Here is an 18,466-nt window from a genome sequence, read left to right on the forward strand (position 1 = left end):
CGGATCGAACTGACGGATTTAGTCCCGTTTGTCACCCCTAATCATCATACTTTTTGTACTATTCATATATATGATATTATGGCGTACACAATTACATTTATTGATTTTAACGGCGATTCTCTACATCAATTCTAGTGTACTTTCACTCACACTCATAGTGTTTAATATACTAAGAAAATACCTGGCTATGATTATCCCAAAAAATGGTATCATAGCTCATGGTGTAAATCGAGCTTTTTTGGATGTTAGAGCAATTACTACAAGAAATACATTGAGTACCGTCGGATTCAGCGTCGCACATTAGCATCGGCTTTACCCACGGATTTATCAAAGAATTTGTTGTGGGATTCATCATGCCAAATAATTACTGGCGGATAGCCTCTTCTAACAGTAAAATCGCCGGTAATATTTGGCGGAAAAAGGCAAATATGCGCTAAATATAACGTCGAATTTACCGTCAGAAAAATTCAACGGTAGACACGTTTAATGGAACGCTGCGTTTTGGTGATCCACAATGCGTTACCGTCGAAGTTATCCGCCGGTAAATCCGACGATAATAGTGTCCTAAATTCAAACCGTGAACCCTCTCTCCCTTCATTTCGAAATCTCTCTCTACCCTCTCTTCTCCATCTTTCTCTCTAGCCCTTTCTTTTCACCGCCGCTTCGTCAGCACCGCCACCGCCGCCACGTACGCTTCCTGTCTCCGCCTCTTTTCTCTCCTTGTACTAACCCATCTCCGCGACGAGAGAGTTGCCGGAGTCGTGTCTCTGCTCGTGAAGAAACTGTGCCGCCTGCTACGCCGCCGGCCACCTCCTCTATTCTAAGTAAGTTAGCCTTTAATATCTACCATTAATGTTTCTATTAGGGGTGTGCATGGGTCGGGTGAAACCGGGTTTGATGTGACCCAGACCCAATCCGAAATATACACCGCACCTGTTTATTAGACCCGAACCCGGCCTTAGACCCGATGAAACCTATATACTTTCGGGCCACGATTATACTGGGTAAAAACCGGGTGAAAACCGGGCCATTAACGTTACATTACCTTGATACTTTCTTATAAGCTAGCATGTGAAAATATCCAAATTTTCAACACTCCAACCATTATTTGACATGGTAAAATTCATTTAGAAAAATATAACAAGAACCAACTCTTCTCTAAAATTAAATCATATCCATAATCAATACTAATATTGTCTAATAACACAAAATATTTAAATCAATACAAATAACATAATATTATGCATTTGTCTAAAATCTTATGCATTTTAAACATAAAATATTAACTTATAGTCTTATAATAACTAATAAAACAAAATATTAAGGTTTACAATACTTAAATTCCACATAAGAATAGCTATCATCCATCACTTATAACACAAAATATTAATTGTGTATGATGACTGGGCCACCGGTCGAGTTCGGATGACCCGAGCCATGGCCAAGACCCGACCCAAAATAATGACCGGATCTATTACCCTTACCCGGCCCTAGACCCGGTGAAATCACACCAAATTAGCCCCTAAAGTGTTCGGGGCCGGGTTGAGTCTTTGGGCCGGGTCGGGCCATGCATACCCCTAGTTTCTATTTTGCTGTGAAATTGATTTTAATATATGTTTCGAAAAAAAATTGAACAATGTTCTGTGAATTTGGGGTTTAGAAATTAAATTATGTTACTGTAAAATTGGGATTTAGGATTTACATATTGCTTCATGTATTGGATTTATGTGCATGTCACATCTTATTATGCTTGATTATGTTAACTTGACTCTAATTAAGAATAAATAGTTGAATTTAATTTATATTTCAAGTTTTGCATATTGCTTTTGCATTGGACTTATATGCATGTCGGATCTTATTGTGCTTGATTATGTTAATTTGAATCTAATTAAGAACACTACAACATTTTGGGTCTATGGCCACGGTGTTTTTGGTCACGGCAAAAAATCGTGACAAAAAAGCTATGGTCACGGTTTTTACAAAAAGGGTGGCCTAAAAGGGCTCTATGGTCACGGTTTTGGGGGTGACCTAAAGCGGTCTATGGTCACGGTTTTTTTACAGTGACCAAAAAGGGTCTATGGTCATGATTTTTCAAAAAAAGGTGACCTAAAAAGGTGTATGGTCACGGTTTTGGGGGGTGACCTAAAGTGGTCTATGGTCACAGTTTTGGGGGGTGACCTGAAAGGGTCTATGGTAACGGTTTTAGGAGTGACCTAAAGGGGTCTATGGCTACGGTTTTTTACGGTGACCAAAAAGGGTCTATGGTCACGGTTTTTCAAAAAAGGGTAACCTAAAGGGTCTATGGTCACGGTTTTGGGGGGTGACCTAAAGTGGTCTATGGTCACGGTTTTGGTGGGTGACCTAAAAGGGTTTATGGTCACGGTTTTAGGAGTGACCTAAAGGGATCGATGGTCACGATTTTTTACAGTGACCAAAAAGGGGTCTATGGTCACAGTTTTTCGAAAGGGTGACCTAAAAGGGTCTATGGTCATGGTTTTGGAAAGTGACCTAAAGGTATCTATGATCACGGTTTTGGGAGGTGACCTAAAAGAGTCTATGGTCACGGTTTTTTAAAAAAGGATGACCGTAGAGTATCTATGGTCACGGTTATTAGGGGTGGCCTAAGGTGGTCTATGGTCACGGTTTTTTTTTTTTAATTTATTTTTTATTTTTTAACTATCCCTTCCCAAAATTCCCCCTCCCTCCCAGCAAAATCCCCATTCCCTCCTAATTAATAACTTAGAACAAAAAAAGAACCCTAGCTCTCACCGTTTTCCTTCGAGCCAGCCTCCACCATCGCCGATCTCCTCCCAACCCCCTCCATCGTCGTTTCCCTTCCTCCCAGCCCTTACTTCGTCACAGCCCCCAAGATCGACGAAGGCAAAAACTCTAGCATCGCCGAGCTCCTCTGTCTCACCGCGAGGAAGAAGAGGAGCCGTCGCGCTCCTCCGCTATCCAGCCGCCGTTGAGCTAGGTTCGCCATCGCTCCTCACTACGTGTCACTATCGAAGTTCGAAGAGAGAGAGAAAGCGCATGAAGATGAAAGAGAGAGGGGTCCAAAACTGAGCTGATTTCTGTCACTGCCTCCACTGCCTTCACCGCCACTGTTGAAGCTCTGATGCGGCTGCTGCTGCCGTCCGAGCCGCCACTTGGGGAAGCTGCTGCCGCCGTTACCACGGGTGGAGTCCGCCGTTGAGCTATGTGTCGTTCAGTTTCACCGCGAGCTTCCTGTCACCGCGAGCTCACCAGTAGAAGCGTTGCTATTCGAAGAGCAAGTCTGATTATGTGAGCAAGTCTTATTCGAAGCAAAATCCTCTGAGTAACATTCAATCACACACACTCCTTGATTGATTCTATCGATCAATTTTATATATACTTGTTTAGAAATGGTCATTCATAATCATAGTATAGTGCCTTTTGATCTTGGACTTTGATGATGCTTCTGCTTGTGCTTTGGAAACTTGGAAAAAATGGAGCTGAATTGGGAAAAAGGGAAAAATGAAGAATGAAGAAAAAGATTTTTTTATTTTTTAAGTTAATTTTTCAAATGATGAAATTTATTAAAGTTGAGTGATGAAATTAGTTTTTTTTTGGGGTTTAAAAGTAGATATTTTGGTATTTACTTTGATGTTTGAGTTTGGGAGGATGAATTTTTTCCGCCTAATTGAAACCCTGTTGAGCTGACGAAGAACTTTTTCTGCCTAATTGAAACCCTGTTGAGCTGACGAAAAAAATTGTTGTTGCCAATTTAGTTATTGTTGATGATGTATTTTTCGTTTAGTTTGGATTCAGAAATTGGATTGAAGAGTGTTGGTTTAGTAATTTGTAATTGAATTGAATTGAATTGCCTCCTGTAATATGTAATATGAATTGCCTTTTGATCTTGGACTTTGATGATGCTTCTGCTTGTGCTATGAAAACTTGCAAAAAATGGAGCTGATTTGGAAAAAGGGAAAAAATGAAGAATGAAAAAAAAGTTTTTTTTTTCTTTTTTAAGTTAATTTTGCAAGTGATGAAATTTATTAAAGTTGAGTGGAATTAGTTTTTTCTGGTGGTTTAAAAGTAGATATTTTGGTATTTGCTTTGAGGTTTGAGTTTGGGAGGATGAACTTTTTCTGCCTAATTGAAACCCTGTTGAGCTGACGAAAAAAAATTGTTGTTGCCAATTTAGCTGTTGTTATCGATGTATTTTTCGTTTAGTTTGGATTCAAAAATTGGACTGAATTTGTAGGTTTAGTAACTTGTAACTGTATTGAATTGAATTGAATTGCCTCCTGTAATATGTAATATGAATTGCCTTTTGATCTTGGACTTTGATGATGCTTCTGCTTGTGCTTTGGAAACTTGCAAAAAATGGAGCTGATTTGGAAAAAGGGAAAAATAAAAAATGAAAAAAAGATTTTTTTTTTAAAGTTAATTTTTCAAGTGATGAAATTTATTAAAGTTGAGTGGAATTAGTTTTTTCCAAACATGACCCATCATTCATCATCTTCATTATCATATATCTCTTTTAATTTATATCCAATTTACTTTTATTTAATTTCTGAACACATGCTTATATATTTGTCTCCAGAGGACTTTTTCTAATGAATATATTATACACACATATGCTGTACATGTTAATGTTAATCCTTCAAGTTTAATGATTCTATATACTATATTGTCTAATTAGAATTTCGTACTTTTATAAAAATAAATAGGTTTTAATTTAATAATATTTTGGGTGGTATTAATGCTAATTTATGGTCCATTGAAGTGGTATATAGCGTATACATCTTCTCTTTAGCCAACAGTGTTGAATTCAAATATTGGGTAGGGCATTCCCAACTCTCAATCAAGATTACTTCGATAAGAGGATACCTATGGTTCCACTTCTACCAAATAAAGGAAACGCCATTCACTCTCTTGATAAAATATACCACTAACACTTTTCAGCTGGATTTCCATTTCCTCCTTGCTATTTTTTGAGACACAGTTAGTGAATATTTCTGATCATGTTATTTGGTCTTTTAAATAGGCTCTGGAGAATATTTCTGACAGATTTGGTCATTCAAATGCCTGGAGCAGATTACGCTAGATTCGTGCGTACAATTTATGCTTTCGCTTAGGTAATGTACCGTTCTGTCTTACATGTTAGTGTATTAACTTTGCTATATCCTGGGTTTATCTGCTTTCCCAAATTGATTTGATATGCTAAATATGTTGTGCTTATTTGCTGATTTATTACTTCCCTTTACAAATTTATATTTTTCTTTGCTGATTTGGTAAATACATTAGAGGACTGATTTTCTGTAGTCTGTGTGTGTATTCCATGGAGTCCCCATGCAGAATTGCAGAAGCTGGCTAACCATTTGATTTTCTTCTTAACATATACATAGGACACTACTAACACTTTTTCATGCTCTATCTTTTCATTATCTAATCAGCTGATCTGTTCATAACATGCTCTTTCCAATGTTAAAAAAATAAAATTAAAAAATATATATTTTCTTTTTTCAAATAAAATTTAGAGACAGAGAAGGGAGGTTTAATAATTTAATTCTTCATATAGATTTACCTTCTCCTAAATTTTTTTGTTTTGTTTTATACAGGATATTATTTATTGATTGGTAAAGACAAAATGAGTCGAGTAGTTGTTGTGACACAGTGTATAACAACTTAAAATGGAATCTCAAAATGAAGGAACTAAGCAGTAAGTTTATATCATACTTGATATATATTATAATTTGATCTTCTAGTTATTTAGGTAGTGTGTATATGGTAGCTAGATTGACACTATAATTGACCTATTAGACCATGTTTAGTAAGTTCAGATATTTGCATTATTAGGTTTAATCATGTTTTGTCAAAAGATTGGATGGATTCACCAAGATTTTAGAAGGAGTACATAGTTGGTGTAAATAGTTTTTTAGAGTTTGCCTTCGTAAAGGGAAAACCAGTTGGAAAAGAAATTCAATGTCTGTGTGCAAAGTGTGGAAACACTTATTGGCGTGAACGAGACGCTGTATATGAGCATCTTATTTGCTATGGGTTTGTCGAAGGTTATAAACGATGGACTAATCATAGGGAATCAATAATCCCAACAGTAGTAGATACTGACATGGATGATCGAGGCGGCCTTGATGATATTGACGGGTTGCTGCGTGACGCATTCGGAAATATAGCAAATCTTGAAGAGGGGAACAGTGGGTTGAATGAAGATGCGAAAAGATTTTATAAGCTAGTAGACAAAGCAGGTCTGGAATTATATTTGAATTGTACAACTGGATTTTCGAGGTTATCGTTCATCATTCATCTTTACCACTTGAAGTGTCTACATGGGTGGAGTAACACATCTTTTACCTCCCTCTTGGAGTTATTGAAAGAAGCTATACCTGATTTGAACATTCCCACTTCTTTTAATAAAGCTAAGAATATGGTTAAAGAGTTGGGTCTTGACTATGAAAAGATTGATGTATATCCTAATGACTGCATGTTGTATCGGAATGAGTACATAAATGACTCAGTTTGCCGTATCTGTGGAGAGTCTCGATATAATCAGACTCCTACTACAGATGGCAGCGAAGAGGACTTTGCGCTTCTGAATAAAGTTCATAAGGTTGATGCGAAAACCTTAAGATACTTTCCTTTAATACCAAGGCTTAAAAGGCTTTTTATGTGCCCAAATACAACAGAGGCGTTGAGGTGGCATGATGAGCAGCGTTTGAAAGACGGTTGCATAAGGCACCCTGCTGATGGCCAAGCATGGAAGAACTTGGACAGTCAGTACCCGAACTTTTCAAAAGAACTGCGCAACTTGAGGCTTGGTTTGGCAAGTGACGGTTGTAATCCTTTTCGAACTATGAACGTGTCACATAGCACATAGCCAGTTGTCTTAATGGTGTACAACTTTCCTCCTTGGATGTCCATGAAGTCTGAATATTGCATGCTCTCTTTAATCATACCTGGACCTTGTTCACCAGGAAATAATATTGATATTTTTTTGCAACCATTGATCGAAGAGCTGAAGAAGCTATGGGTGTCAGGGATAGATACATATGATTCTTTTAAGAATGAAACTTTTCAAATGCATGCTGCACTTCTTTGGACAATCAATGATTTTTCAGCGCATGCGATGTTGTCCGGTTGGAGTACGAAAGGAAAGTTAGCTTGCCCTTGTTGTAACCATGATACTTATTTTTGTTACTTAAAACATAGCCAAAAGACAGTTTACATGGACCATAGGAGATTTTTGCCAGTTGATCATGCATGGAGGTCTAACAAGAGATCTTTTAATGAAAAAATAGAATTCAGGGGTCCACCACGAATGTTAACAGGTGAAGAGGTTCTAGATATGCTAAAGTCAGTAGATAATGCCTCTGGGAAGACGCAAAGCAAAAAGTAAAGGCCAATGGGAAAAAGATCAATCTTTTTTGAGTTACCATATTGGCAGCAACGTATGATCAGGCACAACCTTGATGTAATGCATATCGAAAAAAACATAGTTGACAGTATAATTGGTACCTTATTGGATATTCCTAGAAAGACAAAGGATCATGCAAAAGCTCGTTATGACCTGAAGGAGATGGGCATTCGAAAGAATCTTCACCCAATAAATACTAAGGATGGCAAAAGAACTAAACTTGCTAGAGCATGCTTCTCCATGACCAAAGGGGAGAGATCCATTTTTTGTGGTGTTTTGAAGAAAATAAAATTGCCTGATGGAAGTGCTTCAAACATTTCTCGTTGTGTACAACAAGAAGAGAGAAAGCTTTACGGTTACAAGACTCATGAGCATCACTTCATGTTGCATTACCTGTTGCAAATACCAATCAAGAGCATTCTTCCAGATCATGTTGCTATTCCTCTAGTGCGCCTGTGTTCCTTTTTTCATCAGCTATGTCAAAAGGAAATCTCGTTTGAAGAGATTAATGGTGTCAGAGATTGTAGAGACTTTGTGCCAGTTGGAGAGAATTTTTCCGCCGACCTTTTTTGATATAATGGTTCATTTGCTTATTCATTTAGCTAATGAACTAAGGTTAGGTGGTCCCGTCCAATTTCGATGGATGTATCCGATTGAGAGATACATGTGCACACTAAAAGGGTATGTACCTAATAGAAGTCGTCCAGAAGGATCAATTGTGGAAGGTTATTTGGCTGAAGAGTGTTTAACTTTTTGTTCAAGATATTTGCATGAGGGAGTGAAAACAAGATTCAACAGAGTATCTCGGAATAATGATGCAGGCACTTCAACCAAAGATCCTGATTCAAATTTGTTCACAAACAAGGGAAGTCCATTGGGTGGAAAAAAGGGCAACTAGTTATTTTGGACGAGAAGTCACTCCTTCAAGCTAATGCATATGTATTGAATAATTGCGATAACGTGGAGCCTTACATGAGGTAAATTTGCACTTCTCATTAGTTCTATTCCTTAGACTAATTTTGGTAGTATTACATAATAATATACATTCCTTGTAGAGAATGTTGTGAGCAACAAAAGCAAGACAAGCGGAAGCGAAAGTGGAACATCGTTAAAGATCAGAATAAAAACTTTATCGAGTGGTTTACGAGACGTGCCATGAAGGATGATGTTCCCGGTTGGATACGACAGCTGTCTAAGGGTCCAAATAAAGTTGCAAAATCATTTTCTACTTATGTTGTCAACGGGTACAGATTTCATACTAAGCAGCGAGAAGTGATGCGGAAAACGCAAAATAGTAGTGTCACTGTGGTGGCTGAAACTACAAGCTTTGCGAGTGTTAAGGACAAAAAACCAATCAAGGCCAATATAAGATATTATGGTAGAATCATGAATATTATCAAGTTAGACTATTATAACCAATTTACAATTGTTATTTAAGTGTGAGTGGTTTATGGCTGAGGAAGATGATTATGGTTTGACATACGTTCATTTCAACAAAAGATGTTACCAAGACGAACCATTTGTGTTGGCAAGCCAAGCACACCAGTGCTTTTATGTGAAAGATCCATATATTCCCCCAAAAGAATTATATGATGAAAACGGTTCCCAGAGACTTGTTTAACATTGGTGTCCAATTACAGTTTGACCCTAACATAAGAGAGCCACATGAATCGGCGAATAGTCCGATACCCTTAAGTGATATTGGTGAGGTAGACTTAGTTAGACAGGGTGTGCGACCTACTATTGTTGATGTGACACCGAACAAGATCAAACCTAAAGACAAAGAAATAGTGTCTGATGATTTTGACAGTGATGCTGAATTTGAGGTAGTACACAAATTGTCCATGATGCTTTATTTGTTAACTTATTTTCTAATGCATTATCATGTTTATTTTCTAATGCATTACCATGTTTGTTTACTTTATTTTCTAATTCATTATCATGTTTATTTTCTAATGCATTATCATGTTTGTTTACTTTATTTTCAAATGCGTTACCATGTTTCTTCTTTATTTTAATTTTGGCAATCTTAGTATTGATGCTTTATTTTTATCTCTTCATGCAAATGAATTATGTTGATGCTTTATTTGACTTCTATTTTTTTATACAGGATGAACAATGAAAGAAATTCCAAAAGAAAAAGGTTAAGGACCCTATCACAAATAGGGTCACAAAGAAGTCCCTTGAAGATGAGGAGTCCAGTAAAAAATTCAGAAAAAATTCAATTCACAAGTGCTTATTCTTTGCTAAAACAATTTCAAATAAAAAGGGAACATGTTTTAGCTGCATGTGGGGCTAATATTTGTAAACATGAGACAAGAAAAAAGGGCAAGATGCCGAAAAAGGTGCTGGCAAGAGTTGACAATGAAGGTCAAAGCGAAATGGTAACCAAGAAGATAACAAACATCAGAAATGGTGAGGATCAAATCAAGATGCCAACAAATAATTCCAACGAAGAAAATCATCTAGTCAAGATGAAAGCCATTGAACATGAGGATCAAGGTGGGAAGAAGCCGTCTAGGAAGAAGGTGCCAATGAAGAAATCAAAGGTGGAGGGTGATAAAGTCAAGATAAATACCAATGACGCTGAGGGTCAAAGCAAGAAGCTGACCAATAAGATGCCGATGAAGGAATCGAATGAAGAAGATGCCAGCGAAGAACATAAGATTGAGTCTCTTATCCCTGCTATGACTTTAGATGAATTCTTCGAAAAATATGGGATATCATTATATGAAAATAATGAAGAATATGAATATGATTATGATGATCTCAATCCAACCGTTGGTGATAGTAGTGACAGTCAACTCGGTAATGCCTTTATCCCTTTTTTCAATAGCAAATAGTGAAAGACACCAACCTAACTCTTGTATTTAGTAGATTACTCTTTTATTCATTAGATTAGTATTCTTGTTAATATTTTCTAGTAATGACATTGGAAATAGGTACCAAAAAGAAAAAAGTTTGTGGTCCCATCCAACTCAAGCATATTCATGCTTTGGAGACACAAATAGAGTTAACATGGTACAATGGCAAACCCATAGGCCCAACAAAGACACAGGTTCAATTGTTTAGTCGGTTCTTGGGAACACTTGCAAGAAACTCTAATTTGGTCATGTTGTTATATACTAATTGGCAAGCTGTGTCCATTGAGACTAAAACTTCAATGTTGGATTATGCAAAGGTGAGTTGATCATTCTCCTTTTTAAATTGTTTACAAATAGGCTTAGCATGTTTGGTAAAATAACATAATTCGTTGTTTATTCATAGTTTAAATATAACATTCCTAGTGATGCTGAGCCTTGGGTGATAGATACCATTGGAGAGGCATGGAAGCAATTTAAGAAACGCATAAAGAAATATCACTATACACCGTACAACTCATTTAGAGAGATGATGAAAAATCGTCCAATGACTGTACCTGAACTGTATTTTCGAAAATTAGTTCAATTTTGGAGGCTTGATATCATCAAAGTAAGTTATTTTCACAACTCTATTGGCTTTAATGATGGTATCGTGTATTTAACTAACTCTATCTAATTTTATATTGCAACAAACGTAGGTTATTTCTGACAACAATCATGAAAACAGATCCAAGCAAAAATGGAATCATCGAATGGGTCCAGTTAGTTTTGAATTAGTACGCGCTGAATTGGTATTTTTTTGTGCTTTTTATTTTAAGTATTTTTACATCTTTCATGTTATGTGTGTTTACTTAGTCACATATTGGTGGTTTCTTTGCAGCGTGCAAAGAAGGAGGACAATGAAGATCCATCACAATCTGACATGTTTGTTGTAACTCGTACGAGCAAAAAAGGAGAGACTGATTCGGGGACACAAGAAACAATTGTTAGTTTTCTGGTCTCTTAGAAAAGTACACCAAACAAGAAATGTGTTAGCTATTTTTATTTATTCTGAAGCATTTGGGTGCATGCATTTATTTTGATCATATTTGTGTGTAATAGGAACATCTTCAAAATTTGAAAGAAGCAGGATACAATGATGATGAAGCAGTTCAAACAGTTTTCGGAAAGGAGAGACATGGAAGAGTTCGTTTCTATGGTCGATCAGTCACAAAATCCTCTCTTAAAAAGCAGAAGAAAATCCGACAAATGCAACAACAACATAATGAAGTAGTTTCAACTATGGAGAAAAATCAAAATAACTTAACTTCTAAGTTGGATGGTTTAACAAACTTGATTAAAACATTGTTGCAACAAGTCAATCCTGGTATGAGTGCAGAACAAGTGCAAGTAATGATAGAAGTCGCCCAACAATCTCCGCCTGACGCGAGTAGTGCACCAAATGATGCACGGCGAAACATTCCTCCTTCACTTGGATCGAACCATGTATCAAAGGATATGGAAGTAAGTACTGTTCAAAACTTCTAGTTAAATTAATAGTATGCTTTTGGTAAATGATATATCATGAATTTGAGTTAAAGTTAAGGTTTTAGGATTGTGAATCATTTATAATTATGCATGGATATTGGCTGTATATATGTTGCTCTCTATTCTATGTTAATGAAAGAATAAGTTAAGAAAAACAAAGTTCATATTATGTTGTATCTTTTCTTTTTACTCATGATGTCTCAATTGCTTGTCACTTGGTATTTTTTTTTTAGAACTTAATTGTCGGTTATTATAACAACTGTTTATATATGAATATTTGCCAAGGTTTACTTGCTGGTGATTTGTAACATTATTTAAAAATGAATCTCACCTTTTATGTGCTAACTAATTATTAAATTAATAGTATTTAGTGAATAATGGTTGTGAATAATTCTTGAGTGTTGTTGTGGATGAATGTTTTCCTTCTTTTGCTACATATGTACTGCATCATCAAAAGCATTTTTGCTCTATTCTAACATGTTTATTTTTTTGCATGCAGGAAGACATGATGTGATGAAAAAAATATGTTCCATACAAATATCACATGGGATGGGTCTTACAATGACCTTAGTTATGTAAATGTAATATTTTCATGTGTTATGTACTTTTTGAGGTATTACATGTAATTGAAAAAATTATACTCTATTTTTATTTGTGTTGTTTAGACTAAAAATTAAATATATCTATCTTATAATGAAACTTTTATGATTTAGATTTCTTGAATTTCTTATTTTTAGATTTATTTTGTGATTATTATCATTTTGGGATATGATTATAATTTAAAAAATTTGAATCTCATAAACAACAACAGGCTATAGTCACTATTTTAAAAAACCGTGACAATAGATAAGGCTATGGTCACGGTTTTAAGGAGGGTGACCATAGAGGCTATGGCCACGGCAAAAACCGTGACCATGGATAGGGCTATGGTCACGGTTTTAAGAGGAGGGGTGACCATAGAGGCTATGGTCACGGTGAAAAACCGTGACTATAGATGATGCTATGGTCACGGTTTTAAGGAGGGTGACCATAGAGGCTATGGCCACGGCAAAACTCGTGACCATAGATAGAGCTATGGTCACGGTTTTAAGGAGGGGTGACCATAGATAGGGCTATGGTCACGGTTTTAAGAAAGAGTGACCATAAAGGCTATGGCCACGGTGAAAACCATGACCATAGCCTTATCTATGGTCACGGTTTTAACGAGGGGTGACTATAGAGGTTATGGTCACGGTAAAAAAACGTGGCCTAAAGTGTCATATTTTGAAAATTGAAACCGTGACCATAGATTAAAAAACGTGACCATAGACCTATGGCCATGAGGGAATAGGCCACGGTAAAAAACCGTGACCATAGATCTATGGTCACCCTTTTTACTAGCTATGATCACGGTTTTTTACCGTGACCATAGGCTTTTTTTTGTAGTGGAATAAATAGTTCAATCTATTTCAAACTTAAATTTTTGCATATTGCTTTTGCATTGGATTTATATGCATGTCACATCTTATTGTGCTTGATTATGTTAACTTGAATCTAATTAAGAATAAATAGTTCAATCTATTTCATACTTAAAATTTTGCATATTGCTTTTGATTATGTTAACTTGAATCTAATTAAGAATAAATATTTCAATCTATTTTATACTTAAAATTTTGCATATTGATTTTGTATTAGATTTATATGCATGTCACATCTTATTGTACTTGATTATGTTAATTTGAATCTAATTAAGAAATAAATAATTTAATCTATTTCATACTTAAAATTTTGCATATTGCTATTGCATTAGATTTATATACATGATGTATCTAATTGTGCTTGATTTTGTTAACTTGACTCTAATTAAGAATAAATAGTTGAATCTAATTCATACTTAAAATTTTCTACATTACTTTTGCATTGGATTTATATACATGTCACATCTTATTGTGCTTGATTATGTTAACTTAAATCTAATTAAGAATAAATAGTTCAATCTAATTCATACTTAAAGTTTTGCATATTGCTTTTGTACTGGATTTATATGCATGTCACATCTTATTATGCTTGATTATGTTAACTTGAATCAATTAAGAATAAATAGTTCAATCTAATTCATACTTAAATTTTTGCATGTTGCTTTTGCATTGGATTTATGCATGTCACATCTTATTGCTTTAGATTTGAATCATGAGAACTTTGTTTAGTTGAGTTTAATTCTTATGAAATTAATTGAGTGTTGACTGATGCTGTGGATTGAGATTAGTTGGATTTGTGTGAGAACCGTAAAAGTGGATATATGTTCAATTTTAGGGGAGGTTATGTCCAATTTTTTCAGGGAGTTTTGTTGAATGATTCGTATAGAATATATGTTGATTAGTGATAATAATATATTTTCTTTGCAGACATGACGATAGGTAGTAGAGGTAGATCGAGTGGGTCTCGTGGTCGTGGTAGAGGAAGGATTTCCACAGAATCTGCATAGACTGTTCAGTCATCGCCTTCTACCTCAACTACCCCGTCGATCGACCCTTGTGATGTTACAGGCGGGTCCAGCGAACCAGCAGTTCATCATGATCCCAAACTCAAACTACGTGGCTCCTTCTACTACACCTCATATAGATCCAGCAACAGAGACCGCAATGTGTGTGATTCCTCTAGTACCCCCAACAGAATGCCCCTTCACCATCGCCTATCATCTGGCTAAGGATTTTTTTTCCGATGGCATGCAGGCGTGAGTACATACTATTTTTTAATCTTAAGTTTATGTATTTCTATGTGTTTGCTAATCTTATATATTTTTTTAGATAGGTTTGTACCAAACAACAATGCTGGCACACAGGAGATCTCCAAGGTGATTAAGTTAATGTACAACTGCCCATGGTCGAGCTACATGAAGATCCCTGTTGAGACTAGAGAACAATGGTTTCAGAAGTGGGCGGTAATAACCCAATAATGTTGAATTAATTAACTGTATTTGAAATGTATTTTATTTTGACTAACTAATGTTATTGAATCACTTTGTATACTTGAAATTCATATGGGACACGGAGCATAATCTCATGATTAGGAAGTGTTGAGTTTGAAAAACTTATATTGAAATGATGATCAAACATTATTAAAATATTGATTAGGAAATTATTAAATTGTTATATGCTTCCAATGGTTTGTTTGATATTTTTGTTCAAGTGTACAAAAAATTTATGATCAGGCCAAAATTGATTCAAGCCCACTGTGATTAAAGTGTCCAGCCCTCATGCAAAAAATATTTCATTCTATATGGCTAATGTTAATAAAATAATGAAACAGATTGGGCCAAGAAAGTAGTACAAAGTCCAAGACAACATTCTCTTGGACCAACAAGTCCCTTGGTCCGAATTGGAAGAAGAAAGAAATGGAGCATGTACTCTTTGGTTACCTACTCCATTGGTTAATGGAATTCAAATTTCAATTCAATTGATTGCATGCATAGGTAACCAAAACTCAAAATTAAATTGGGTTAAATATTACATTAAAAGCTTTGTCTCTTCTCTCTCCTCTCTCTTATCTTTCGGTCATATCAATCAAACAAAGAAGAAGATAGAAGTCATCAGAAGAAAAAGAAGTTACAAGAAAAGCCTATGAAAGAAAGGCTATGAGAAAGGAAGATCTAAAGTAAGGCATGGCAAGATCTTTACCATTGAAGGCAAGATTTTAAAGAAGAGCTTCAAGATTTTCGAAGCCAAAAATAGAAGCAATCCGCCTCTGTTAGAGAGGAAGATATCAATTGCAAAAGTTCACTTCCATTTTCGTTCATCAAAGAAAGAAATTAGCCGCCGAGCTACACGTAGGAAGAAGCAAAAATGGAAAGCAAAGAGCTGTTCTGGGTCAGAAGATCATCAAGGGTCCGAATCGTTTCTTGGAGCCAAAGATAAAATCAAGGGTTCAGATTGAAGGAGCTTGATGAAAAGGGTGGAGAGAGGTACATGCATGTTGGTTTTTTTGGTTTTCCCTCTCTCTTCTCTCTGTCCGAACTGCTACTGTTTTTGGTTGGAGAAGAAGTTGCTTGGTTGAACCGGTTTCAACCTTGGAAGCTTCCCCTTCTATATTAAGAGTGAACGGCCAAAGGTTGAGATCAAGGAGAGAAAGCATAAAGCACAGAGTTCTCATAGCTACCCAAGCTTCTTGAGTTCATCTCCTTCAATGGTGTTCATTTTGTTTTCTTTTTATTAATTTTGTCTATCTGAGTCTCATGGTGGAAAAGGTAAACATGGTGAGGTTTGTAAAAAAAAGCCAATGAGAGAAAAAAGGCAGTGAGCAAAATTAGAGAAAAAGCCATAGATGTCTATCTCAGAGTTTCTTTGTACATCTTTCTATTGTGTGTCATGATCCTGTGGGGATTCTCTTGCAAGTTGGGTTAGCACTTTGCAGTTCAAAGCTAGGTTTTGAGTCCTAGTCAAATTCAGATTGGGTGTAGAATCTGGGTTTGTCCCTGATAGGATTGGGTAGATCCTAGGAAAAGAATTGGTGTTTGTAATCTTATAAAAAATAGTGAAATTCCATCATTGTTGTGATGGAGACTGGATGTAGGCTGCATTGCACTTAGCAGCTGAACCAAGATACTTCTTTGTGTGATTCTCTCTTCTCTGCTTCTTCTCTGTTTCTGGTTCACAAGATACAAAATAAAAAATGTCTCTCAACTTGTTACGAGACAAAACAAAAATGTCTCTTAACTTGTTATGAGACGAAAAGTAAAAATATCTCCTGAAGTTCCTTTAAAAGTCAGAAAGTAATATTCAGCAAAAAGGGAGGCTAAGATTCAACCCCCCTTCTCTTAGCCACTGATTACCATCAGGAAGATCTACGACTACTGGGCAGCTAAACGACTTCAGCAGATAATGAGCGACGTTCGTCAGGGACGCGGCCACCTAACGACCTAGATCCATCCATCTATCAAAAAGGAACTGGAGGCCCATTTTAGAAATGATGAGGGGTTCAAGTATCGCAGTTTGATGAACGTCGCTAACAGGACTTCGTTGAGTTCGTTGAAGTATACGGGTGGGTCGGCGACCTTGATGAAAACGAAAATCAGACTAGTAAGTAGTTTGGTAATGTTTGTTAAGAGTTATTTGAATTAGTTATTTGTTGTTTTATTTTATTGGTTGATTGATTATGTGTAGTCTAAGTCGTTAGATTGTGAGGTGACACTAGCGAAGACCTTCAAGTATACTCATACCTTGAAGGCTAACAAGGAAAATTTTGTTGACGAGTGGTATGCGGCCCATTATGTGAGTTTAATTAATTCTAAGTTTCAAATTTATTTAGTTTAAAGTCAATTAACTATTATCCTAATCACAACGTAGGTGGCATGGGAGGATTACACGCAGATATTGGAGGCCGCACCCAGCAATCTCAGCCGCCTAGTAGGAATGATGAAGCCGGCTCTGAGACCTCAATGGTAGATCCTGATAGGATTTGGTACAAGATCGTCTCTGAATCCCACAAGAATCGCCGCTTCGGGTTAGGGTTATACTTCGCCAGGAGCCTCCACTCCTCTACATTGGCGGCTTGCTCTGCCTCTGCCTCTGCCACTGCCACTAGCCCTGCCGATCCAAGGAAGTTGTCGACTTTAGGGAGGAGGTGGAGAAGTTGACATAGGAGCTTCACCAACAAGCGGAACAGTCTGAGTAGAGGTACAACGACCTTCTTGCACGCATGAGAGGAGACGTTGCCATCAGCTTGGACTTGACGGAGAAGCTGGAGTAGCTAAATCGTTTGCGAGAGCAGATGGAGGTGTACAATGAGCAAATACGCGTTGGGGGCAGTGATGCTGCTAGTACCAGTGGCAACGCGGCTGGTGGGACACTAACATCATCACCTACTCTGCCGCCTCAGCAGGGAAAAGTTAATGACGACAAGGACGGTTACCGAGATCTACAGGGTTTAGGAATTTAATGTTTTTTATGTCTACTTCATTGTATTTTACTTTTGTGACATTTTATTATATTCAGAATATTTTTTTAATAAAATAATTTGTTGATTTCTGGTAATTTTAAATTTTTGCCCTAATTTTGTTAACAAAAGTTTTAATTTGACTACTAATTGTAACTTAACTGTGCAAAAAAAAAATTACCGTAGTATTTATTGCTGGACAAATTTGACAGTAACTTGGTGCCAAATAAAACACGTGATATGGCACCAAAGTTATCGTCAAAATAATCCGACGGTTATTAGCAATTCAGTCTCAACAAAGTCATTAAAAAAACCGACAAAAAATCCACCAATAATTAACGTTGAACGAAATAATCTGTTGGTAAATAATTTTTAGCGCCGTTTATACCGTCAACTTTAGGACAACAATAAATTTGACAGTATTCAATATTTTGCTTATAGTAAATAGTTGTTAATGGACCTAGATAAGGGTCTTTTGTGCTAAAAGTCTTTTCGACAATGGTGATCGGACAATATATTTGGTAGAAAGACATCGTTATAAGTAATGAGAAAAAATGTGGTTCTAGCTTACTAAAATCATTGAATATTTAAAAGCCACTTGACTATAGAAGAAGTTCAATTTTTAGTATGCATTATGGTTTTGTATTAGTGTAGAATATTTTACACTATCAATAATATATTAAAATTTAATTTTAATTTATATCTAAAAATATATATTAAATCAATTTAATAAAAAATAAAATATTATTGTAGTATTATTTAATTG

At 36.1% G+C, this 18,466-nt stretch overlaps 1 protein-coding gene across 2 annotated transcripts; it reads left to right on the plus strand.

The window, feature by feature from the left end:
* LOC107610515 lies at positions 3,137-12,308 on the plus strand. 2 transcript variants are annotated; one of them, XM_021108882.1, is made up of 6 exons: positions 3,137-3,319; positions 5,018-5,108; positions 10,345-10,583; positions 11,144-11,248; positions 11,365-11,766; positions 12,290-12,308. In XM_021108882.1, the coding sequence occupies exons 3-6, from the start codon at positions 10,515-10,517 to the stop codon at positions 12,302-12,304; spliced, it is 591 nt and encodes a 196-aa protein (XP_020964541.1). In that variant the 5' UTR covers positions 3,137-3,319; positions 5,018-5,108; positions 10,345-10,514; the 3' UTR covers positions 12,305-12,308. The 2 variants fall into 2 exon arrangements, with proteins under 2 accessions (XP_020964541.1, XP_020964542.1); XM_021108883.1 differs by lacking the exons at positions 3,137-3,319; positions 5,018-5,108; positions 10,345-10,583 and adding an exon at positions 10,979-11,054.

The sequence above is a fragment of the Arachis ipaensis genome, chromosome B08 (genome assembly GCF_000816755.2).
Source record: "Arachis ipaensis cultivar K30076 chromosome B08, Araip1.1, whole genome shotgun sequence".
Taxonomy (NCBI): Eukaryota; Viridiplantae; Streptophyta; class Magnoliopsida; order Fabales; family Fabaceae; genus Arachis; species Arachis ipaensis.